Genomic DNA, 25,354 nt, shown 5'->3' with positions numbered 1-25,354 from the left:
GCTGGTTTGGTGAGCTGCAAACCTACCACAGCCATTGGAGGTAGTTGTTATACTATCCAGAGACCTTGGAAAAATGATCTGTTCTGCTATAGCCATTGGAGATGGTCCTGATATTGTCCAGAGGCCTCAGAGAAAGATCTCTTCATATCAGGACAAACTCAGTGGTCTGCAGTGCTACATTATGCCTTGCCATCAAAGTCCATGGTGGACTTCCCTGTCTCAGTAGCAAGCTTAAATGTGCTCTTAGCTTTGTTTAAGATACAGTTATTGGGCTAGAAGCTGATAGCTCACGTAGTTTTATTTACATTAGAGCAAAGAATTTAAGTAATGGGATATCTTAGCAATCAGGTTTTTCCTTTTCATTAAGATTGTTGAGTTCTAGGCATGTGACTGACAGTTAATATATTATTGTCAAATGTTAACATAATGTAAGTCTTGTATCTAGTGTCACTTGAAACACTGCAGGTTCGAGTAGTGTCAGATGTGTTCTGGATGTTTTGCAGTAACTTGTAGAAAAACAAACCTTGAGATTTTAGAGAAAGTGGATGGGGAGGAGTGGAGGATGGGGAAAGTAAATGGAACTGCCAATGTCTCCTGAAGTTCTTAATTCATGGAAACTTTTATAACATAAAAACTGGGACGACTACTCCATTCCCACCCAGAGAGGCTTCCCTCAGGTCACTTGTTACTTTATGAAGGAATTACTACTTGTTTTCTTTATTTAATTTTCAATAGTAGCCAGTGACAAAGCTAAACGCATCAGTAGCAAAACCTCCAATCCAAAGCTTGTTACAGCTGTAGTTTCTGCCAAAATGTAATGGGAATCTACAGGGAAGAATAATATCCTGACTCACTGTATTGGAGACCTGGAAAAGAGAACAGAATGAGGTTTAGGAAGGAAATTATATCCATAGGAAAATAAAACATTATTAATGAAAAAAAAAAAATTGCTGCCAGTAAGCTATGGGGAAAACACAGTTCTTTGAACAGCAGTATTATATTTATGTCTTAAAGCTGCAAAAAATCAGAAGTTTGAACTATAATTGTACGGTCCAACCAGGTGCGTGATCCAAAGTTGATTGTGCTGGTAACAACCTAGTGCTTTTTGCTTAAGGAGTGCAATAACTGGTGCCAGTACTCTTGCAGGCAGAGCTTTCTGCTGTCTCTGCATTGAACTGGTGTGCTGGCTGGTATGTATATGTATAGGAGTTGGGAGCAGATGTACTCTAAAGCTTGGAATGGCTTTCATTTTAATCTCAACACTTACTTTTGACTCTGAAACTGCAAAAGAGGTACCTTGTTCTCACTTTGTGTGAATGTATGTGCAAAAATGTAATATTGAGGAACTGTAGTTTGTCACATAATCTGTCACCCAGAAGTGACAGATTTTCAGTGTTTAGCTTAATGATATCTTCTGATGTCCTGAATGAAACCTGCTGAATGAAACATTAACTTATTAGCCTCCAATAACTTATATTGAACTGGTTATCTCAGCTACTGCAGCTATTTTTGAACTTTTTTGTTCTGGAAAAAACATAGCAACATATAGGCAGAAATAAATGAGCAAATCAAGAATTTGCAGCTGCTTTGCATGTGCTTTTTAAAAATCAGGAGAAAAGGGTTTTACTCTATTCAGCTGAAAGTAGTGAGAATCTTAAATATTGGTGTGGAAAAACTGGCAGACAAGACAAGAGCAGACATGAATGAATAAGCAGTGCATCCTGTTGCATAGGATGACAGCATGTAGGACATTGGCCTGCCAATAGTAGTCAAAGATGATGCCCTTAGGAAGGGGAGGTGAGGAAAAAAATAGGGTGAGGAGAGCTGATTGTTTCTTACTGCCAGTGCAATGGTGATGATGGGAAGGTCAGGTCCTACCTTGGGGGTAAAATTAGGGTGTTAAAGAATTTGAATGTTTGGTTTTTCCCACTGTTTGTTTCTGCTTTTGTTGACCTATGCAAGGCTTTTGCATCAAGTTCAACAGAACTACAGTGGCATTCCTTCTTTTGCTTTTGTACAGACTAGTAGGGTTCTTCTTTAATTTTCTTTTTTGTTTGTTTGTTTATAATAGAGCCTTTCCAATTCCTTTTCTGAGGCGGGAGGAATCTCAGCTCTGTGCACATGTGTGCACGTATTTGACTAAAGCTATAGAGAGGGGAAAAAAGGCTAAGGTAAAAGTTGATTGTGCGGCAAATAAGCTGCTGCTATTCTTGCTATGCGTATATGTCATCTGTTCTTGAAAGTTATGAAAGAGGAAAGCAGAGTTAATATATTTACTAATAGAATACAAAATGTCTATAAAGGTTTCAGACAGCTTTGTTTACTGTAATGTAGCCTATTAAAACAGGGAGTCTGGTATCAAAAAAACATCACCTAGGGGAAGCTTCCAGAGAATCGCCTCTTCAGAAGTGTTTTGTGTAGTTTATTTACCAAGTGTTTTTACATGTTGGCTGATGCAGGTTCAGTGGCTCTACAGGTCACACAGTTACACTTTTGTTAAATGTATCTACAATGATAAGTTATTTTTGTCCAGTTATCATTAGCTAATTCTTAAAGTTGCTAATGAGCTAAAAATAATCATAGTAAAGAATCTAATTGCTTTGACTTTATGAAGGTTTCTTTGTTATCTTGTCTGACTAATAAGGAACATCATCTTTCAGGAAAAAATGGATGGCTTCTGTAGATACGATCCTCAAAGCTTCTTTAATGTACCTGTGAAACTTTTCAGACTTAAAACCTGCCTGCTTCTGTTTTTGTAGTGTAAGAGAGACATATGTATTAATTTTTTTTTTCATATATCAGTAAAGTCATCGCAAAGCTATTATGGAGTAAAAGGAAGTTATGCTTGCATTCTGCAAATGCATTTTGTTCTTGACAGATCTTTTTCTCATTTGGTGCTTGAATAATAAGATCAGCAAAAGTAATCCAGTGATTTATCTTGTTCCTCTATAGAGCTTCTGTGGCAGTGAAAGATCGTATCTTATGCTACTAAAGCCATCTCAGTAGTGACTGCCTGTTTCTGGCCTTGTTTTGCGGACAGAACTGCCAGTTTCAGTAGGTTGTATGTTAAATAGGTTGTTACTGGTCAGGGTAAGAGTTGCAAGAAACTGAGTGTGCGTACGTCCTGATCTTTTTTTATGCCTTGTGCTGATTTTTTTCTGAAGCTTGCATTATCTTGTTTTTATATTCCAGTTACGAAATGGAAAAGGTGTTTCCTATTTTTAAACTGGTTTTGAGCAGATCTTGAGCTTCTTATTATTTAGTATGAAATCTTTCTCAAGGAAAGGGTGTGACAAATTGAAGGAGGGGAAAAAAGGATCCATTTACTGCCAGATTGAGTGTATACTGATGTCTTTCTACTTCAGTGAAACACTTTGCAACATTTCCATAAGCAGATCTTGAAAAGAGTAAGCACCTGTGTGGCACACAGTTCTCATTTGTGAGAATTTGTTGCATACTTTACTGAATTAGCACTTTTCATGAGTTTTATAAATCAGTTTTGATGGGACATGTTAGGCTTCAAAGCCTAAGCTGTTCTTGCATCTAATCAATCTTTATAGTCTTATATGAATAGATTGCATCTCTAAATCCCAGCTCTAATTATACATCATTCGTCCAGAGTGAGTTTAAGGAGGACACACTCAAGTTTATAAATGTGTTTATCCAGACACAGGGTGGAGCTGTGACCGCATCCTGTCACTTTTCGGTGTATTGTACCACTGGAGGCCTTGAGCCATTCCACCCGCCCTGAGCAGAGATTTATCACAGGCTGGCCAATACTTCTGTTCTCTTCCCTTCTTCTCAGAATATGCTGTGTACCACTCAATTGCCTCATCATCTGTTTGGTTTGACTCCAGAATGGGAAATGTCAGTGCTCTTCGTACACAGTCACCAGTGAATGTGCAGACTGTCCATTGTTTCCAGGAACTGTGCAAAGCTATAGTCTTTCTGCAAATAAAAGTACAGAGTTCTTATTCTTGTTCAGTGTGAAATAGCTCTTCTTGAATTTTGGTTTATTTAAATGTCTGACTCTCAATAGCCAAAAGGAGAACTGAGATGAATGCAACTAGTTTGGCCTAGTTCTGAGTTCAAGTCATGCAGAGGTGCTAAGTTTTGTGGCTTAATGTAAGACTGTGCCAGGACTCATTTGAGATTTGAAAACCTTTTGATGAACCTGTGTTGAGTGACAAGTTCAAATGAAACTTGAAACCATATGACATCAGATTTTACGTTTGAACAACTTCAAGACTTAAAAAATGTTGAGAATATGTTGGTTTGGCTGTATTTTCTGCCTTTGTTAGTAATACAATAAGCATAAGGACAAATAATTTTCTTTTGAAGAATTCTAATAGCACTTTATTTTAATAGTTATTTTAAAATTCATTGAAATAACTTTTTATGGAGTTTTAATTAAAAAAAATGCAGAAGGTGGAAGATGCTCTGTTGTTTCACATAGCTCTGGGGGAGTGGATGTATAACAAATTACTTCACTTTTGGCGTAAGCATAGTTCCTAGGCAATGTCTTCTCATGTATTATTGCAGAAACCAATAGCTTGAGGCTGTATATTTCTGAACTGTAAATTTCTTACTCTTATTTTTCTAACTGGAAGTATTTAGTCCACCTAGTGTCTGCAAAATTTGTTGTAATAGCATTACTAGTTATAATTGAGAGAATATACCGTACTTGTCTCTCTCCCTTCCTAGGTGGATGTACAGGCTACACGAGTAATTTTACTACAGTAAATAGTAAATTGTTTTTTTAATCATTGCTCAACTGATAAGTTTCTTCTCTGTCAGGCTGAAAAACCTTCTTGTCATCAGTGGAGACACAGAAAGGAAATAAAAGAATTTTAAATCCTTTTTTATGCTCTCTACATAGCATTTAAGAAATAAGACACTCAAATAGCTAGATTTGAATTATGATATTTCTGTTATTTTGAGGTATAGTATGCCACATGTGGCTAAAATTTGTATTTCTAGGCCCTTAGACACAAGTATGACTTCAGCCTAACTTCAGTTATGACTGGTTTTAACTTTGCAGATCATTCTCCCCCCCACAGCACCCCTCAATTGTGGAGCTAGGCTGATACCAACAGTGGAAGCTTGAAGTTGTCTAAAAGTATGCTTTGCATATTATGGTAATTTTACCTAGCATAGCAATGTTTTTACACTGTACTAGCTTCCTAAAGTAGAAACGTTCATGTTGATATAAATATGTGTACAGGTAAACATGTTTTTTTTTGCGAACTACCAGTATGTTTCCTGTCAGTATTCAAGTGTCACAGATACTGATTCGTTAGAAATCTGTCAATTACTGCTCATGCCTCTCTTGATAGTGATCTTTGTTTCAGACTTTTTCTTGATCCTCGTATGTATTTGTACACAGTCTACTGCAGAGCAGAACATGGAGTATTCCAGGTCCCAGGATTTACCAATTTATGGAAGACTGAATTTAGACAATGCTGAAATAACAAGCTGTAGCTGATTGATTTAGAAGTTACGTTTGAAGCTAGGGATGAGGCTGGAGTAAGAAATGTTTTGAAGACTTTTCAAAGGGATATCAGAAGGTGCCTTTTAGTTTGGTTTGTTGTTGTTGTTGGTTTTTGGGTTGGGTATTTTTTTCCTTTGCAAACTGGTTGTTGGAAGCAAGTCCCTTCCCAGATTTCCAGTGACTTTGGTTGACATCCGTGTATTGGTAGAGATCTTCTCATGTAACTTGGTCTCTAGGTGCTAACACACACACACTAAAACATGGGCTTGAGTATATTAAGAGGTGCTTTATTTAGCCATCTTGAATTTCTTCTGATACGGATTTCTTTGTTTCATGGAGACATCTGTACTTTTATTTAGTCATTCATGTCTAATTTCTCTGTTTTGTACTATTTCTTCTAGGATAAGTTGGATATCCGATGTTGTTGTGGTGGTCTCTCCTGAGAATATTGAAACAATGAAATCTATAATTGAAAAATATGGCCACAAAAAAGTTACTGTAGTAAAAGGTGGAATAACTCGTCACCGGTCAATTTTCAATGGACTGAAAGTATTTGTAGAGAATGAATTTTCCAGCCATCAGCTCCAGAAGCCAGAAGTAGTGATTATCCATGATGCTGTGAGGCCGTTTGTTGAAGAAGATATTCTTTCAAAAGTGGTTATGGCTGCTCAAGAGCATGGGGTATGTACTATACAGCAATGCAACTGTGCAATTTTATTAATGTGTTGATTTTTAAGTGGAACAGATTCAGAATCTCTATTATGCAGAGAAGTCAGATGGGAGAGGAAGACATTTTAAAATGCTGCAGGCATTATTTGCTGTGGGGTATAGTTATTGCCATAGAGACTTTTGGTAAGAGATTGAATTAGTCAGCAATTTGTTAGTTGAAAGGTAGATTACATAATGATAATTTACCTGTTCTTTCTATGCAGAATTCTCACCTAATCCTGTTGTGGTTCAGTTAGTGATTACAAATAATAGCCAAAGAGTACTGCATTGGTTGACTCACAGACTTCACGTGTTTGTATCTCAGAATTCTTTGCAAATCCTGAATAAGTGGCAAGAAAGCTATCTCTGTATTAATGATAATTTTTCTAGAATCTATAAACATTGCAAACTGCTGGGAAAAAGGGGACGTAAGAAGCCTCCAGCCATAGGTTGGAGGTCCTCCTGGTCATCACTGCATCTGAGGACTGGGGATATTCACAGGAAAGATTTCTGAGAAAGTAAGTGATATGTGAAGGGGAAAAATTGGAAAAAGTTGTGTCATGCAAATAGGATGGTAAACTTATTAAAGACATGTTATAGCAACAAGAGAAACTGGTGGATAAACTGGCTGACTAAGAGATGTAAGAAATCATGACTTAGCCACAGGCTTTTTTGTACAATTGCTATCTTTACCTTGTACTTCAGTTCTCCATTAATAAGGTAGTAGAATGTTCCTCTACTTCAAGAAGATGATCTGAGGTAAAAGTCACTAGTGACAGCAGATTGTTTGGGTATTAGAAAGCTAGGAAAATCAACCACTGCTTGTCTTTTTCAGGAAATGAGGTAAAAGATAAGGTAATTGACAGATGATTCACAACTTTGACAGTAGAATAAAGAGTCCAAAGAATGAATTGTGTTATTTCCTTAGAGGTCCTCCACCTTTTTTGAAAGCTCAGTGTACGACTTGTTACAATGTTTATTAAGAAAATTAAATTTTGTAAGGCATCTCAGACCATTGTGGTAGAAATCTAAATATATTGAGCTTCTTGCTAGTAGGCCTGTAGTTTTGTAGATTGACTTAATGAGAAATAGCAATAAAAGACAAACTCAGCTGTATAATTTTCAGGGATAAAGAACATAACTTTCCAGTCATTAAAACTTAAATTCCGTTAGAATTTTAACAAGATTTCTGACCTTTCTCATATAGCACAGAATAACTTTCCAGAATGGATTCTCTGCCAAAGACTTTAAATAGATTCCCTTTGTAAATCTGTTTTAAATGAGATCCTTTTGAGAGTAGTATTGGGCTGGCCAAAAAGTAATTATGATTTTTTTTTCTGGGTAAATGAAAGGCAAATTTTTCTTGGGAAACAAACTGTATTAAACAATATAGTGTCCATTTTGTTCGTTTACCTTTTGCCATCTTTCAGGCAACTTCATGATTCTGCGCTCAATAAAGTTCTTAACTTTTTCCGCAAAGAACAGGTCCAAGAATGATTTGATATCCCCATCAGCAGTGGAGGTTTTACTGCTCAAGGTGTTTTGTGAAGACCACAACAAATGGTAGTCCGATGGTGCCATGTCTGGTGAATATGGTGGATATGGTACCACATCCCATCCAAGCTGCAGCAGTTTTTGATGAGTGACCAGACTTATATGTGGTCTAGCATTATAGTGGAGAAACACAACACCTTTGCAATTCACCAGTTCTGGATGCTTCTGTTTTATGGCATCATTTAATTTCTCCAGGTGACAACAGTACAAATCCAAATTAATGGTTTGGTTCCTTGAAACCAATGCAAAATACACAATACCTCTGAAATCCCACCAGACTGACAGCATCACCTTCCTTTGGAGATCTGTTTTTAAGTGCTTTGAGCTGGTTTATCATGCATGCTCCACAATCTTTTTCATTCGTCATTATTGTAGATGATCCATTTTTCTTTGCCTGTTATCATACATTTAAAAAATGGATAATTTTCTTCATGTTTCAAGAGAGAATCGCAGATGTCAATCTGCTTAGTGAACTGAATGTCTTTGAGCCCGTATGGTACCTAAATATTTAGCTTCCTAACTTGTCAAAGTTGTTTTAAACACTCAATTTCGATATGTTATCAGTAATCTTTTGTCGTTAAATGCTAATTGAATTCGATCAGTGCCTTTATTTTGTTGTCAACTTCGACTGGCCTTCCTGAGCGAGGTGAATCTTTAACGTCAAAATCTCTGGACTGAAATTTAGCAAACAAATTCTGACACTTCTGTAATTTTAAGGGGTCTTCACCATACACATCACAACTTTTTATGAGCTTGCACAGTGTTTTTTTCCTTCTCAGAAGTAATACAGTAAAATCTGACTAAAATGTTCCTTTTGATTTTCCATTTTGAAATCAATGCCAAATAATTAATGAAATAATGCACTTTCCTTTTCTAAAGCAAGCTTGAACTGTCAGCTGTCAAGTTACATAATGAATTCGTGGTTTAAAATGCAGTTAGTTACATTTCAAGATATGTATGTCCATCTATTTAAAAATGTGATTACTTTTTGACCAACCCAATAGAAGAATGGGGTTAATTGTACTGATATTGAGTTGAAATAAGAATAATTGTTTTCTGAATGTGTATGTGTTTAGGTGTCTTTGCATGTTATGATAGATCATATTTGTGTGTAATATTTTTAACTTTTTTCTCGATCTTAATGTAATATTTTTTCCTGGTTTTCTTTTTAATTGGGTGTAAGACATTTTCAGTAAAACGGTAGGGAACCAAGACAGTCTCCATTGACCTTCTCAGGGCAGTGTATTCACGTTCCTCTGAACTTCTGACTGGTAAATATTTCCTTACCTAGATCACTGAAATATCATTTGATCTCAAAAAGGTGATCTTATACCTTTGTCATAGTCTTTTCCATTGTATAATGCGTGTCTGAAATGTGTGTGGTATTTATTGACTCTGTGGTGGCTTCCTGTGTTGACTTAGAACCACTGAATTCAGTGAGGCTGGGCCATCGGAGAACTGGTCTCCAAAAGCTGTCAGCTACTGATGTTAACTGAAAAAGTAATTGAATTGAGAAATATGAGAAGGACTTTATGTAACAGATTGGAAAAGCTTCCTGCCAGAGAGAGGTGGTTGCCTTTACTTGACAACTACAAAATTCTGAAGAACTCAATGACTGAAAAGCTAAGACTTCTCCAAAACTCACATGCATGGTTTTCAATATCAGAAAAAAATTGATCAAGACAAGATTTGATCTTTACTTCTTCTGATAGTCAAATTCTTTGCATATCTGAAAGGGAGTGAATTCGTCAATCTTTCAGTACAAAAAGTAATGACTTCCTTTTGCATTATGTAGAAAGGTACAAAACCTGGCAGAAACATAATATTAAGTCACTGGTGTAATAGGGTTTATGCTGTATTGTTGTTCATCTGCATACCATATAGATAGCATAATTGTGAGAAGCTTTAATGTTCTTTAAAATGACAATTGATCAAGGGAACTATTGCACTTCTGCCAATTGTCAGACAAAAAACCTGCTTTATTACGCTTACTAATCAGTCTGTTATTTGCCTGTAGGGATCAAAATGTGTACCTTATCCAGAACTAATAAATTATGCCTTAAATCCTCCCAAACAATCCCTTGATTATATGAAAATATTACTTTGTAACCAATTAAATTCCATTTATGTTTCTGGGGTAATTTTGTAATTAAGATTACATGTTTCTAGAAATGAAATCTTTATTGCTAGTAAAAATTGGGAAAAGTGGAAGCTTCAGAAGGCATCAGTCCAAAGCTTCTAGCAATATCTGATTCCTAACATTGTGTTTTAAACAACATAACAAAAATGCTTATAAGAAAAGAAAATCAGGAAGGCTGTAACTTGCCTTTTCTGCTGTTGAGAGTTAAAAAAAAAAAGACACATATGGTTGAAACTCTTTCTGTAGTTAACATAAACTAGATTTGAAAGTACAGTTTATTTTTTTGAAAGACCTGAATCAAAATGGCATTCTTAAAAACTGGTTTCTGGAAGCTGTCTCTTATGGTTTATACAGTTGCTCTATTACCCTATGCCTCCTCCCCACCTGGGGAAAAGGAAAGGAGATTTGTGGGTTAAAATAGAAATATATTTAATAAAAGTAATAAAGCCTAATAATATTATATGAAATACACAGAGTTACACGTGCAGGGGGAGTAGGCCTGAGTAGGCCTCAGTATGGTAAAGAGTCCCTCTTGAGATGTCAGCCATGGAAGAGGGAGGAAGAGAGAAGGCTGTCCCCAGCAAACTCCCCAATTTACAGTGAGTGTGACACTTATGGTATAGAATAATTATTAATTGGTCAGCCTGGATCATCTGCCCTGGCTTTTGCTCCTCCTAACATCTACACCTGGTTTCTCAAGACTGTCAAAAACCTTGATCACTGTGGTAACCTGCATACCAGGGCTAGCTGAAAAACTATAACAAATTTTTTATTGACTTTGTTCCCATGAAATAGTGTGGTGTCGTCCTTACAAAACTGCAGTTTTCCTCAACAGAAAACTGACTTTAAAATTCTGTCCCAGTAAACCAGAACACTGTCCAGCCTTGTTGCTTTATTCTTGGCTTTAGCAAGGATCTGAACAAAGCATGCAGTGCTATACAGATGTACAGTGCTACTCAGTCTCATGGACTCTTCTTCACATACACAATCAGTGAAAATAATACCCCCAGACCAAAATCGCTACATATTATGCTCAGTCTGTTCTTGTCTCTTGAGTTTACTCAGACTCAGTGCTGTGGTCATCAGTCTTACTCTATCAGGAGGCTGGAACAGAAAATATGCATCCATACAAGTGCTACTCTTTCACCCAGATACACAGGAAAATAAAATGCTTTATGTGTGATTGTTAAATTGCATTAGCAAAATATAGTGGGTAGTAAAACAAAAAACACCCCTTTTTCTCTACTGAAGGTGAAGGAGTTACTTGGGTGGACAAACAGGCTAATCTGGTGTGGTGTGGGGAATGGCAATACTGGAGCAGTTCTGCTCCCTCTGTTCTCTCTTTGTCCTTTTTCTCTTAGAAGCACTTGCATCTTTGTTTTCTTGTTAGCTCCTCTGTTTTTGCCATATATGGAATATTTTACACGTGATTTTTGTCCTTTGTTATACTCAAAGTCTGATTTAGCCAGATGTAAAGGCCACATCAATAACAGACATTTTTGATTTGTATTTATACACTGGGTAAACTGAAGTTCTCCTGTGCCTGTGTTCTGAGAGGTTCTCCTTTCACTGTATGCTCGATACTTGGGGTCTCCTGCTGTCCTATCAGGCGCTTATGCAGACACATTACCGTCTTGACCTGGTTTTTATTCCACTGATGGAATAAGTTCTGTAGGAGACTCTTGACTTACATCAACATAAAAATAGATCTTAATGAATTGTAGGTGTGTTACATAGCAATTTTAGAAGACAACATTTGAAGAGCTAACATTATTGTGAAGATCAGAATCTTTTCAGTAGCCCTGAAGCATTTCTCAGTGCATGAAGAAATCAAGTGTGGTTTTGCTGCTGTATGGAAAATAGTTATACAATGCATTATTCCTTTTTTAAACTCTATAATAATGGATAACTATCAGAAACATACTGGTGTTTCCATAGCTTTTGGCATTATTGGTCCCACAAAAAGTTATAACCTTCTCAACCAAGTCATTTATTGTTTTCTGTGTTGAATGGAGAACTAATCTATTGTTAGCAAATACTTGAAGTCTTTGTCCTAACAAGATGTAGTGTTTGGTTGTAGGAAAGCACTGGTAACAGGAGAAACAGCTGTCACTTCCTAGTCCCAATTTAAGTGATTTAGGTGATTAATTGCATTCATTAGGAAGAATGCAAGTCAACCAACTGAAATACATAAATCATAGGCAGAAACATAAATTATGGTCTCCCTTTCTCCTTTGCAGCATTTCTGTGTTGTACTAACAGAGCCAGCTGTGCCTAACACAACTAGTATTTAATCCTTTTCAAAAAGGTGACTTAGTCCCACATTTTTTAGCTTGTGGAAGTCTACACATACAGTAATTTTTACCTTACATTTTTATTTTTAGGTAAGATTAGGTTGTCCTGGAAATAAATTTTGAGGATAGCTTCCTATACTTAAGTGGTTGCTGATGTCACTTTTATGTAATGTTTATAAAATGTCTCCTTTAAATTTAGAGGAACTACACATGCAGTGCTGCTGTTGATTTGAGGCTGATTAAAATCTGTGTGCTTCATCTGACAAAACTATGACTTTGGAAAATGAAGCAGCCACTACCAAGGATGCATCTATTTAGTCACTTGGATTCCTCCTTCCTGCAGCAGATCTAAGGAGTAAAGAATAGTTCCTTAAAATAAGGGAAATTTCAGCTTGTCCAGCATGTGTGAGGAGCTGAATAAAGGCCTTGGATCATTCTAGCCACTTCTACACAGGAAAATCTGGACGACAGTCTTAGACATATCTGTCTGACTAAGAATTAGGCATGCACACTTCTCTGAGTGTTTCCCTTTTTCACCAAATACTGCACTGAAAAGAAATCGGGGTTTTCATCCAGAAATAATCCCCAGCTGCATTTTGGCTGACTGTGATCTGGGTGGTTGTGGCAAGGACAACACCAGCCCTGCAGGTTAGGTGGAGCTTCTGAAAGCCAACTTGGCCTGTTTCATGTGCTGTAATGGTTTGCTGGACTGGTTCTGTGCTTATCCTCCAGTTTCCAAGAAGGTAAGTGAGTTGTGGTACAGATAGAACTAAAACTGCCCTGAGGAGCATTGGAGCATGTAGGAGAGATTTCATCAGGTTTCAAATTAATACATACGTGTATTGAAGTCAATATTTGAGCCAAACTCATCTGGTAAGGTATAATGACTCATTTTACAAGGCCCTTAGTAACAGAGAAGGTCTTAGATGAAGCTCATATAAGATATGACTTGAAATTTTGAATCTAATGGGCTGTAAGAGGAGGAAGCTGGGATGCAAGGTTTCCTGCAAGGAGAGGACACAAGCAGTTCTGAGAGAAGCAGCTGAGCAAATTGGATCAGCAGGCACAGAGTTGCTTAAGGAACTGCATGACCACAAACTGCAGCGCCTGTGCTTTTGGTTTCTCAGGGCAGCATGTGTGAGAAGGAGTTATTAATTAAACATTGCAGATTTGCATTTGGCTGATTAAGTTGTGCAAAAGTCGTCCTACAACACCTCAAGATTCTTTTTCTTCTTCCTTCACGATATGATGCAAGTCATGTGTTTAATGATATGCAGTAGCCATTGCATCATGATATTGTTGATTTTGTAATGGTGTAGACTTTCTGGAGATAAAATACAACTTTTTAACTGTAATTGTAGCTCCTATGGCAGTAGCTTTGAGATTTCTACTCCATTGAATACAAATGTTAACTTCTCTTTGTAATCACTGTAATATACAAAATCCTTTGTGGTACAGTGCACTCTCACTGATAACTTTTTGCAGTGTTAATCAATAATTAGGGTATGAAGGATGTCTTGCTGACTTTAAGATGTGCTTCATTACTTATTAACGCAAGATAATACTATGCAGTCAAAGTAAAATATTCTCAGTTATAGAGGCAAAAATTATTGTTTTCATGATTCATTAATTTTTATAGCAAGTATTCTGCTTAATTTTTGCAGTGTAGTACTATTTAGGATGAGAAAGTGCTGGTTGTTCATCTATTGTCATCTTATGTTGAATGAATGCCAAATTTTAAAGCTGTAAGTATACTTTCAAGTATTTCTAAAAATAGTGAAAACTAGCCATGTGATTTGCTTTGGAATGTTTAAATTGCTTTAGACTGAATTTTACATGTTATAAAATCCATCATAATTGTGTATAATATATAACTGTTGCTGACAAATGAAAAGATTAAATGTGTCGTAAGCAAGTCTTGGAAGCACTGTACCAGCATGTGCTGCTCTTTAGGCAGGGGATGCTATGTGTGGTCTGGATCATATACTTAGTATGGATCTTTGGTAAAGTTATGCAGATATTTTACAAACTTCAAAGTACTTCAGAAATCTATCAAGAAGAAAACGAAACCTTAATAAATGAGAACGTGGTGTTAATCATCATCAGTTACTGCACTGTGACAAAAATTAGCTGAATATGTTGACTAACGCAATAAGACCTTATTTGGCTAATAATAGGATAAAATGTGTTTCATTCATTATACAGTACTGTTGTATTTACAGAAAACACAAACTTCCTTGACCATTCTTGAATTTCTTGCATGGAATGCACAGATAAGGAATGCACCAGAAGAACTGCTGTATAATTTGTATGACACCATTTAAATGTATATATTGATTTAATCCTCCTAACTTTCGTAATTGTCTTCTTTATTGTATTAAAAATAATTAATCTGATTTATGACAGCAATTCACGATACAAAAGCAACGTAATTCACATATTCTTAAGACTTATTTTTAATCTGCTTTTTAAAAAAAGCCAACTTTAATATAAATCAAATATTCACATGAATTAGTTGTATGGTAGCTGTTTGCAGTACTGCTCCTTGCTTTTTCGTAGCACATGCGTGCGTTCTTAGTTTTGCTTGTTTTCCACTTTAAGTTTGTTCTTGAGCTTGTTTTCAGGGCTGTGCGCTGAAAAAATGCAGCCTGTGATATGCCTAGTTCTACTTTCTTCCTCCACCTTATATATAGATATATACACACACACACACACATATATGTATGTATGTATGTTTTCAGTTGCGTATTCCTGTCGTCCTGTTTTTTTGAGGGGAGTCTTTCTGATCTTCTTTGAGAAATCTTACTTTTCCCGCAAAATAACATTTAGAATTTAGCACATTATCAGATTAAAATGTATTTACTGACATTCTAGATGTAAATGCTTTAAATATAAAAGAACAGAAATTATGTAAAATGGAAAAGAACCTGTGCAGTCTGAACTTGTGAGCATCAGTTTCTTTTATCGGTAATCTTCTTTAGTTTGCTATAGCTAATTGGGACTCTGACATATCTTGATCTAATATGTTCTGATAAAGGTGACCTCATTAGGAGAAATGTTTTCTTTTTCTTAAACAGTGTCATAAATATGCATTACATTTGTTTAAGGCATCCCATGTCTTTGAAGTCCGTTCCATGTACAACGTAGTGTCAGCTCATTAACATTGGATCAAAGTATGTATTAAATTTCCGATTAAACATCCCCTCTTTTGTAGCTAGAAATAAACACAATTATAACTTCTTCCTTCCTGGTGTTGGTTTAAGGTGAACACGTGCCCAGTTTTAGTGAGTTTGGCTGTTGCTCCTAGCCAGCTGGGTAAACAGACTTTAAGGAAATTAGGTGAAGCTTAGCATCCAAGTCTTTTTTCATAGTGTTCAAAACTTCTTACATCTGTTCTAATTAACCTTCTTTTTGTCTGGCTGATGATTAGGTTTAATATCTGCGTTACACCAAGCTTGTTTAACATTTCAACCAGTGTTGTCCTTGGACAATTAAAAGCTGCCAGTACAAATATGTCAAGATAGCTGGAACTGGATTGTTGGTGATACTGCCTACATAGGAGAAATTTTAGTGAGTGTCTCAGTAATGAGAATCAAAGATGATGTACTCGTGATATCTATGAATTTTGGGGTTTTTTTGCCCCAGGAAAATTCAAAATAAGGTATAAGAATTATTTTTCTTGTTTTACAAAAAGGAAAATACCTGGCAGAGGGAAGGTAAGCTTTTTTTATTCAGCCTTCGTCTCTAATGGATAGACAGCGCAGGCTGTGGATTGTACCTGTTTGTTGGTAGAAGGAACAGGTAGAAGGAATCCTGTCCCCACCATAGCGCTGCCACACGACTTGTGTCTATGGTAGAGTGAGTCTATGTGAGTGTTGGTGAAAGTATGATGTGCCCTGGACTCAAATTGGTGTTTCTTCAGGATATCGAGGGTACCTCTACCTTTATTGTGGTGTGCTACTCTTTACTGGGTCATCTTGGTTGTCCTGTAGTCCTGTCTGCATTCCGTGTCTGATCCTTGGAGAACTGTGCAGCTGAGGTGTTGGTTCGGAGGGGTCTTTATGTTATGGGGTTTATAGTGACAGGTTTGGTCAGTTATAGGGGCAGATGGTGACAGGTTTGAGTTGAACACGTGCAGCCAGGCTGCTGCCTTGCCATGCTGTTCAAGTAGGTAGGCTGTGGGTGCAGAATAAGGTTATGAACTCTGTGGACTATGTGCAGGCTTGAATCAGTTCATTTGGAAGTTTGACTAGTTTGGGCTTGAATGTGTCTTCACATCTACATTCAGAAAACTTTGCACATGGAGCCAAATTGTAGTTATCAGCTGTACTTCTGTGTAGGAGTGGTAGGTTAGAGTTTGTGTCCCTACTTTGTCTGTGCCCCGATCTTTTCCATCCAAACAGAATTGCTTTGCTAGGATCTCTGTAGGTTAGAGGGGGAAATACTCCAAGTCTTCCAGTGGAATCATAAATCTTCTGATAGATTACAACTTCTGATTATATGGAAGATAAAATGTAGCCCTTGACAACACCTGGGTACATAATGCAGAAAATGAAAAGAAAAAAAAAAAGGATGTGATATTTCAATGCAATACCTTGAATGCATTGGAAGAAATTCTTCAAGGGCTTTACAAAGATAGTTGTATGACTTTGTTTTATTAGATACTTGCCCCTTCAGATTCACAATATAAAAGATTTGAAAAGAACATCCTCTTAAATATGTGAAATATTTTAATCTTATAATGGTGTTTTTGAATTTTGCTTTGAAGATTGCTTGATAAATTTGAAATAAGAAATCTTTCAGTAGAGACAATTCTTCCAACTTAAATGTTAATTACTGAGTGCGGCTGAAGCATGTTGATTACTATAGATACAATTAGCTTGAGTGCAGATGTCTGAATAGAAATGCGTGTTTCTACCTGTTTCATGCATCACAGATACTCTGTTTATTCTTGTATTTTTTCATATTGTAGGTGGCTGTGAATGCCCGTCATGGCAAGTAGTTTGATTTGTGTGAAATAATACTTCCTCTGTAGTAACATGTGGTAACTGTTCAATGGAATAAAATTAGAAGAAATTAATTATAGTTATTCTGAGCTTTTTTCACTGGTTCATAGCCAGACCTAATTAAGACTGAAATCCCTAGGAGATGGTAGTGTTTGGTAACATATAAATAATCTTTCACCTAATAAAAAACATTCCAGGACATGTTTGTAAACTGATAGATACCTGGCTTGTCTAGATTAACACCAGTTGTTATTGTTATGTAGTTGAACAGTGTCCTAATGCAATCCTTGTCTTCATGGAAAAGCAAGATAAAGTTGTTTGTATATTTACCAAATTGACTTTAATGGAGTTCTAGGACGAATGTATTTGTCCTACTATGTGTGACTAGCCCCACAGTCTCCAGCATACAGTTTCAAAGATGTCAGCAGCTTTGAAGTGATGTAAATATATTTCTAATGTATTTTTATTTCCAGTATACCTGCATGCAAGACAAGTTCATTTTCTGTATGTCAGGGTGACTAAATCATTTGGGAGTCTTAGTTCAGTACTATTTTGCCTGTCAGAGTTGAAAACTGCTTAAAGAATTAAAATGAACATATACAAATGCTGAGAAAACATAAAAACATGATAATAGGAATGTTATTTTAAAGATAGTACTCATAAACTGTGAATGTGTTAGACGTCAGGTCTATTCCTAAGTAATTTTAAAACATTGAATCTAATGCAGTTAGGATGATTGAAATATAAAGTGTACATTTACCTACTGCTACTTGGCAGCTAAGAGGATAGAAAGCATAGGGAAAATTAATTTCAGGGGAGACAGAGGCTTTGAGTGGAGAAGAAAAGTATTGCTGGTGTCATTAAGAAGTGAAAGGGAGTCCTGCTAGAGGGGTAGGAGATTCTGCTCATTTAGGACTGGACTCTTTACAATTTTAGGCTGTGATTCCCACTCACGTGAAGTTCAGGGTTGCAAATTGGCTGTGTAAGTGAACTTTGTGGACCTGCATTAGTACTTGGAGCCTCCTGGGGACAGGGGCATGTCAAAGACACAGCTTTTTATTTATTTTTAACATGTCAGCCTGCAGGATCTGTGGTTGTCTGAGCTTGTTACCACACTGTTGTAAAACAAAAGGAATTGTAGTTGTGGTATTTTTTTTGTAAGGCTTTTGTACCACTGCAAATTTTTTTTTTCGGTTTCAAGTCCATATCATTCAACGTGTTGAGCTTTGCAGCTAGTTACCATTTTTCTGTTTCAAGTCTGGATACCAGAAATTACCAGATCAGTGATCTGAGTATGTTGATTTTCGTGCTCTTTTGGAACTTCTGGCTCTTTGCTAACTTGTTCTTGGTACGTTGTGTTCTAGATGTGGAGTGTTGGTCTTGGCTGAATAATGCATGGTGCACTGGGGGTATTTGCAACCTGGATGATTTCTGACTTGTGATATAAGCTACATTGCCCCTCAGTAATCCTTTTGGAAATTTTAATGGGTTCTCCTTGGGTTTGTTTTGTTGGGTTTTTTGTTTGTTTTTAATAAAATGAGGGTTTTCAGGTTTTATGAATATACCGCATTGCGTTAGGCAGATTCCTCTGCTGTGCGTAGGCTTCTGTGGCCTAATCATTCATACTTCATTTTGAAATAAAAGTTGTCATCAGTACTGCTTGGATTTTACTCTCCTTGAGCTGACTGTGTTGTCTGATCTTAAAACACACCCTGGTTACGTAGTCACTGAATATACACATCTAAACAATTTCTTGTCAGAATAAAAGTATAATAAAATAAGAACTATATTGTGTTACTGTTTAGTGGTAAGGTGTATGGCTTGAATCAATTGAAAATACATTGATATGTTGATAACTTAACCAATTTATTAAACAAAATAGGCAAAAACAAGGAAAGAAGTGCATGCATTTCCGGGACATACCAGGTTCACCAAAACTCGTGCTTGACTGTCTTTGAAGTGGCTTGAGGGCTGTAAAGTGGGCATTTAAAGAAATTTAGTTTAACTATTCATTAATTATCAACTTCACATTCAGGAAGGGTATATGGTGCATTTTGTGTATGATTCCTAAAGCAAATCTACTTGAGATCTGGGTAAAAATTATTAGAAATTGGAAGATGAAGACTCTGGGTGGTAGGGAAATGTTAGTATAAGACTCAGGCACTTGCTTTAGATTTGCAGGATTTGTATTTCGTGGTAGGCTGATTAGATGTGTAAAAAAGATCTGTAAAACTATAGTGACATCAACAAGTACTTGCAGTCTTATATGAGGACAGATTTTCTTTGTTTTATTATTTTTTTAAATTCATGTCTGAACCTCTTGCCTTAGAGCTGGGCCAAATACCTGTACATTCCTGACATAAATAGCAAGTCAAAGCTTCTCAAATTAGAACAAATAAAATTCAAATACCTGACACTCAGTATACACTTGTTACTAATATGAAAATAGTTGTTACTGATTTATAACCAGAAAAACAACATAGAAATTCCTTGCAAAGAATAAAATATTTAGTGTTGCAACTGAATAGATGTAGACTGGCTAGATGATTGTGTTCTTCACTTACACCCCACAGTCATCAGGGGCAAAAGCCCCTTTAGATCCAGTAGTACCTTAATGTATTATTGGCCCTACTGTGCCCTGATATTTAAGTTTTTGAACTAAAAAATCTAGTCTGTAGCCTTGTCTTAAGTACCTAAATTCCCTGTTCAGTTCATTGCAAGACTGCTAGGAGTGGGATTCAGAAAGGGCTTTGTGCTGAGTAGGGAGGACGCCTGTGCTAACCAGAAGGAAATGCGACAGTGTGAGCCATACATCTGAAACTGTGCCCCTCTTTGGCATATAAATGAGAACAAAATTCACAGCTGATTTGTTCTGGTTTTATGTGCCAAACATGTTTACACCATGAGTGAAGATACCCATGAGCCAATTTTGGAAGCAGAAACTCATGCTGGTGAAAGCCAGCTTGGATTTGGCAGCTGCATTGGCGTATGCCAGCTAGAGAATGTTGCCAGAAGTACTGCACATGTGAGATTTCCTGTGTTAGGGACTCGGCTCTCTTGTCCCATATGAAAACAGTGCGGGGCTACAATACAACCCAGCATTTTCCTTTGGTTGATCCCAGTTTCACCCAGTCTGAAGGTGGCCTTAGGCACTAATGTAGTTCCTGTGTCACTGAGGTGGTAAACTCAGCTCTGTGTTGGGTCACATCATCTGACTGAGGGAGCCTCTATGTGCTGAAACAGAGAAAGGTCCTGCAGAAAGGTGAGCCAGTACTGAGCAAAACAACCAACCAGTTTCTGTGTCTTGTCTCGAGATTTTAAGCTTTCAACTCAGTTTTCCACCTAAGCAACTACACTCCAGCTCATGGATTCACAGCTTTTGGACTCCAGCTGCTCATCATATGAAGGTTTTCTGTGCAGTAGAAACTTCCTGGCTTTAGTAAGTACTAGAGCTCTGCATTCTGCCTTTAGAGTATGGAGCAGTCATGGACTGTAATCCTTTTATTTGGAATAAAAGCTGATTTTTAAAATCAAGTGGATGCCACTTACCCTGTTACTACATACATAGTTAGAATTTCTCTCCCTCACAGAATCACAGAACCACAGAATCACAGAACGTTAGGGATTGGAAGGGACCTCAAAAGATCATCTAGTCCAATCCCCCTGCCGGAGCAGGAACACCTAGATGAGGTTGCACAGGAAGGCGTCCAGGCGGGTTTTGAATGTCTCCAGAGAAGGAGACTCCACCACCTCTCTGGGCAGCCTGTTCCAGTGCTCTGTCACTCTCACATGATGAGAGGACAGCCATAAATCTTATTTTTCACATTTCCCGTCAGTGTCAGGTATAGTTTGAGTGGGCTTGGTGCAGAAGACATCTTAGTGCACCCAACTTGTGGTTTCACATGGAAACAGAAGATAGGCAGTGAGAAACTCTCAGCCTGCCTCACTGAACTCAGTTCTGGGGTAATGTAAAGCAAAAGTTGTGTTGTTTGAAAAATGCTATTTGTTAAATTTTTGGTGTCCTGAAGCTTTCAATTACTTGAGAAGTTAATGGGGGGGCTAAAAAAAAATGACGTGTTTGGATTTATTAGAAATTAGATCTTCCTGAATCTTCTGGAAGAGCTAGACCTCAGCAGAGCAGATGTGGTTCAGTATTGTCACAAAGATACAGACACAGACATTCATGAATTTTTATTGTGCAATAAACCAGATGTCAAGAAAACAATGTGTTTCAGAGCTCTTTTAAGAATATAATTTTGAGTATTTAAATTTTATTTAGAGTTGCAGATTGGTTTTTTGTTCCTCGGAGTGCGTGTTTCACTGTGAGATTTGGTTATGCAAGTCACATTGTATTCTCTTGGCCTATTCCGTGCTTAAAATGTAACGTGACATGATTGTTAAAAACTAGTAAAATATTGGATCAGCCCAAGAAATCCCCTTTTTCTAACTGGCTTTCTGGAATGGTAGCTGTGTCAGGGGAAAAAAAAAAAAAAAAGACTTAACTAATAACAGAAAAGCTGCGGCTAGCATCCTGCCCTGTCTCTTTTGCCATGACCTTCTAATTTTATAATTTTTTTGTGTGTGTGCGTGACCAATTAAAATACAATGGTAGAGCAAAATAACATAGTCCAAATGGCCAGCAGCTGGGATATAGAGGTAATAATCTGTGTCCTGGAATCATAGGAAAAAGAGAGGGGACAAGTTGCAGATAAATTAGTCTCTCTACTTCTGTTTGTGCACAGCTTTTCCTCACTCTTCATTTAATACATTGACCCGTTACTAAAATTAGAGTGATACTTAGTTTTGTCAGTTTGTCCTTTCTATGACAGATTTAAAATTGATCCTGCCTAGGACAGAGAGATGGACTGGATGACTTCTCCAGATCCTTTACAGACAGTTCTGTGATTTCATAGTTCTCACTGACCTTTCTGTACCATGTTTTGTCTTTGGATAATGGTGTTTTGCTCCATGTAGTGTTTTGTATAGGTATCTTTTCCCACGTATTAGAAAGAAAAAATGCTTTTCAGATTTTGAGAAAGTGGTTCAGAGGTTTCTCTGTCATATGAATCTTTTGAATCTTGTCTCCCCCTTCTCCCTGCCCCAGTAGCTCATGCATATCAGAACTTTTTGGGCATGAGAAATTGGTTCATATCTCTGTCCTCACTCTGTAAAACAATGAAAGGAGCTGTATTTTAGAGTTCATAAAGTGCTCAACACGCTGCTTGCGTTCTTCTTTGTTTAACTGTTTAGTAGTGTGAAAGGGGGTTGGTTCTTTCTCTTCTGAGAGGAAAAAACTTTGGGTTCACTTTTGGTCTCTCATTCTGCCATGTATGCTTATCTGGGGTCAGAAATCTTCTAAGAATGCACGGGACTCATGTATGAGAGTGGGATTTACCAACAGAACATAAATGAAATCACCATTAGCAGTGCTCTTACTTTATGTAATAAGAGACCTATTTTTTACTGTGTCAAAGCTCACTGGACCTCAGAAGATCTGTGGCTGCAGTGAAAAGTGTCAGAATTCACCATTGGGAGTGACTTTCTGGGTATACTGATTTAAGATGTTGGATAATTCCAAATTTTTTGGAAAGGCATCAATTATTATTTTTATTATTAAAAATAGATAATAAACACTGTAGTGTAAGGATGCCATTCTTAGTGGTTAGTGTTATTAGTGTGCTTTTTGCACTGTGACTTGATAAGGAATGTTCTGCCATTGCATCCTTTTATTCGTTGTTGTACGGACAGCTCTTGTCCCAATTGCCTTTCATTTCATATAAGCTCATGTGAGCATTTGATAAGTGGCTGGTGATGCATCTTCTTTGCTATATTTATGAACAGTCTTCTGTTGCTATATTTGTGTTAAAGCTCTAGTACAGACCAAGGAGTATTACTTATACATTATGAGACATATAAAAGATAAGTAAGTAGAAAATGTATTTTAAAGCTCATACTTTTTTGACTGCAGCTATCTGATGTTGATGAATATTAATAATGTTTAGGCCTCTCTGTGTTTTGTTCTGCAGGCAGCAGGAGCAATCTGTCCCCTAGTTTCTACTGTTATTGCCTCTGCTGCAGATGGTTGTTTAGACCACTCATTGGAACGTGCCAGGTACAGAGCGAGTGAAATGCCTCAGGCTTTCTTGTTTGATATAATCTGTGAAGCATACCAACAGGTAAGACTTTAAGACTTTTGAAGACTGTTTTCCATTTACATTAGTTAAAAAAAAAGATAACTTTAGTTCTATGATTTCAAAAACAGAGATTCAGCATCTGTTTCAGATCACGTCGAACTGTATGTGTATTACTTCTCTGTAGTCTTTTGATGAAAATGCTTTGTCATTCAAATCTACTCAAGTTTTTTGGTTATTGAACTGCCAAATACAAGAGCGGGTCAGGGATCTAAATGACTGGAAAGACAGATTTGCTTTAATTCTTATTGTACATTAAATAGATTACTTAAGTAAGTGGATTAATGTGTTTAAAGTTAGATATGTATGAAGAACGTATTGTTGACTGAAAGTATCAGAGAATTTTGGATGCACAATGTAATAGTGTTGTAATATAGTAATATGATGAGATAAAGGCTGTTCTAAAATATTGGGATAATATTAACTTGACGCATCTAGGTAAGTAAGTGCTTAATTTGTTTTATGTTGCGTGTATATTGTACATACTTTGGTTAGTGGCTGAAAATAATATTTACTTAGTCTTTCGTAATTCTCCATTTTTTTCTAAAATTTTGCTTTAACATCATCTTTATTTAAGAAAATAAAAATTGTGGGTAGCGTATTAAACCTGACTTTTGCCTTTATCCTTCTTGAAGACTGCTTTTGTTTGCCCCACCCTGCATTCAGAGTTTACTGGAAACACTCCAGGCTTTCGTCTCAGCATTCTACTTCCTTTTCATTCATCACCTTGTGGAAATTGCCTGTCCTCCAGGTATCTTCTAGACTGACTTGAAGCGGAGCATTTCTTCATTTGTCACTTGGAAGGAATTATTTTTCACTCCAGTAATGCTGACAGTCATGCTTACCATCAGTCTTTTATTTCTAGAATAAACAAGCCCAAATTACTGATATCCACCTTCAGAGAGTTCATAGCTTAGAAGTCAACACCAGCAGAACAAATGTGTGGACAGGAAGTGAAGAAGAAACAGTTGCTTAATTGTTGAGTAGTTGTTTTACGTAGAAATGTTGACCCTTTATGCTTGAAGCTGCTCTTAGATGCTGAAGATGAAGGGCTGTCCAAGATGATGAGCTGCTAAAGTGACTGGACCAGCTCCAACCTTTTTACTTCTGATGGGAAGCAGGGGGATGTTCCTAGTGTATATGGTAACACACAGCTGATACTTCTGAGAGAGACCCTAGCTTGAATGTAGCGGGCATCCTCAAGAAAAAGGCAGCAGCATGTATGGGCATAGAACACATCTCAAGAGACAACAGCTACTCTTGGCTATGCAACTGTTTCTTTCTTGGCATGATTATGTGTTTATCAAAAAAAGACCCCAAAACAAACCCCTGTTTTTTTCCTACTGTGTTTGCCCTTAGTTTGCAGATAAAATAGAGCTGGCAAATACATAAAAAGCTTTTCCCCCAAATGCCTTGCTCAAAAGGCAACTCTATTTGCAGTCCTGTGCTCCACTGAATAGTGTTCTCTTCTCACATATGCATTCCATCAGTCTTCTTTTTTGTATCCCTGCCCTTTCAAGGACAAGCCACCAAAGTGGTTAGCGAGCAACCAAGGCTATGGTTCCTTGTCCCCAGTTCCCTTTGCATTGGCTAAATTCTGGTCATTTAAATACTCTGTGCCTTGGAGCTCTGGGAAGGATAACACTTTGCTAAGCCTCTCAACTCACATTGTTTGCTAATTATTTATGTTTCAATGGTGCCTAGCTGTCCAAGTCAAGGATTAAGACCCTATTGTTCTAGAAACTGTACAAACAAATAAAAACAGATAGATAATCGTTGTCCTGAAGAACTTAGGCTACTGTAGGACTGATTTTTGTAGGTATGGATGCTGCTTGAGCTTCTTAGATATTAACATACCCATCATTAGTTCCCACAACAGCCTAGTAAAGTAGGCAAGTGTCATTGTATAGATGAACAAAAAAAGAGAAAATAATTTTATTACTCATGTTTCAAGTCATTCACAAAGCTGG

At 37.0% G+C, this 25,354-nt stretch overlaps 1 protein-coding gene across 1 annotated transcript; it reads left to right on the top strand.

Moving 5' to 3' along the window:
• Positions 1–5,899: 5,899 nt before the first annotated feature.
• On the top strand, positions 5,900–23,369 carry LOC104545380 (isoprenoid synthase domain-containing protein-like; the record flags this gene model as incomplete). Its single annotated transcript, XM_010190511.1, has 2 exons — positions 5,900–6,172; positions 23,220–23,369. Coding segments are annotated over exons 1-2 (375 nt in total), but the record flags the coding sequence as incomplete, so codon positions are not given.
• Between the last annotated feature and the right edge of the window lie 1,985 nt (positions 23,370–25,354).

This window comes from Mesitornis unicolor, unplaced genomic scaffold (genome assembly GCF_000695765.1).
Source record: "Mesitornis unicolor isolate BGI_N332 unplaced genomic scaffold, ASM69576v1 scaffold20998, whole genome shotgun sequence".
Lineage (NCBI taxonomy): Eukaryota > Metazoa > Chordata > Aves > Mesitornithiformes > Mesitornithidae > Mesitornis > Mesitornis unicolor.
Note: the sequence above shows the minus strand (reverse complement) of the source record. Positions and strands in the feature narration are given on the sequence as shown.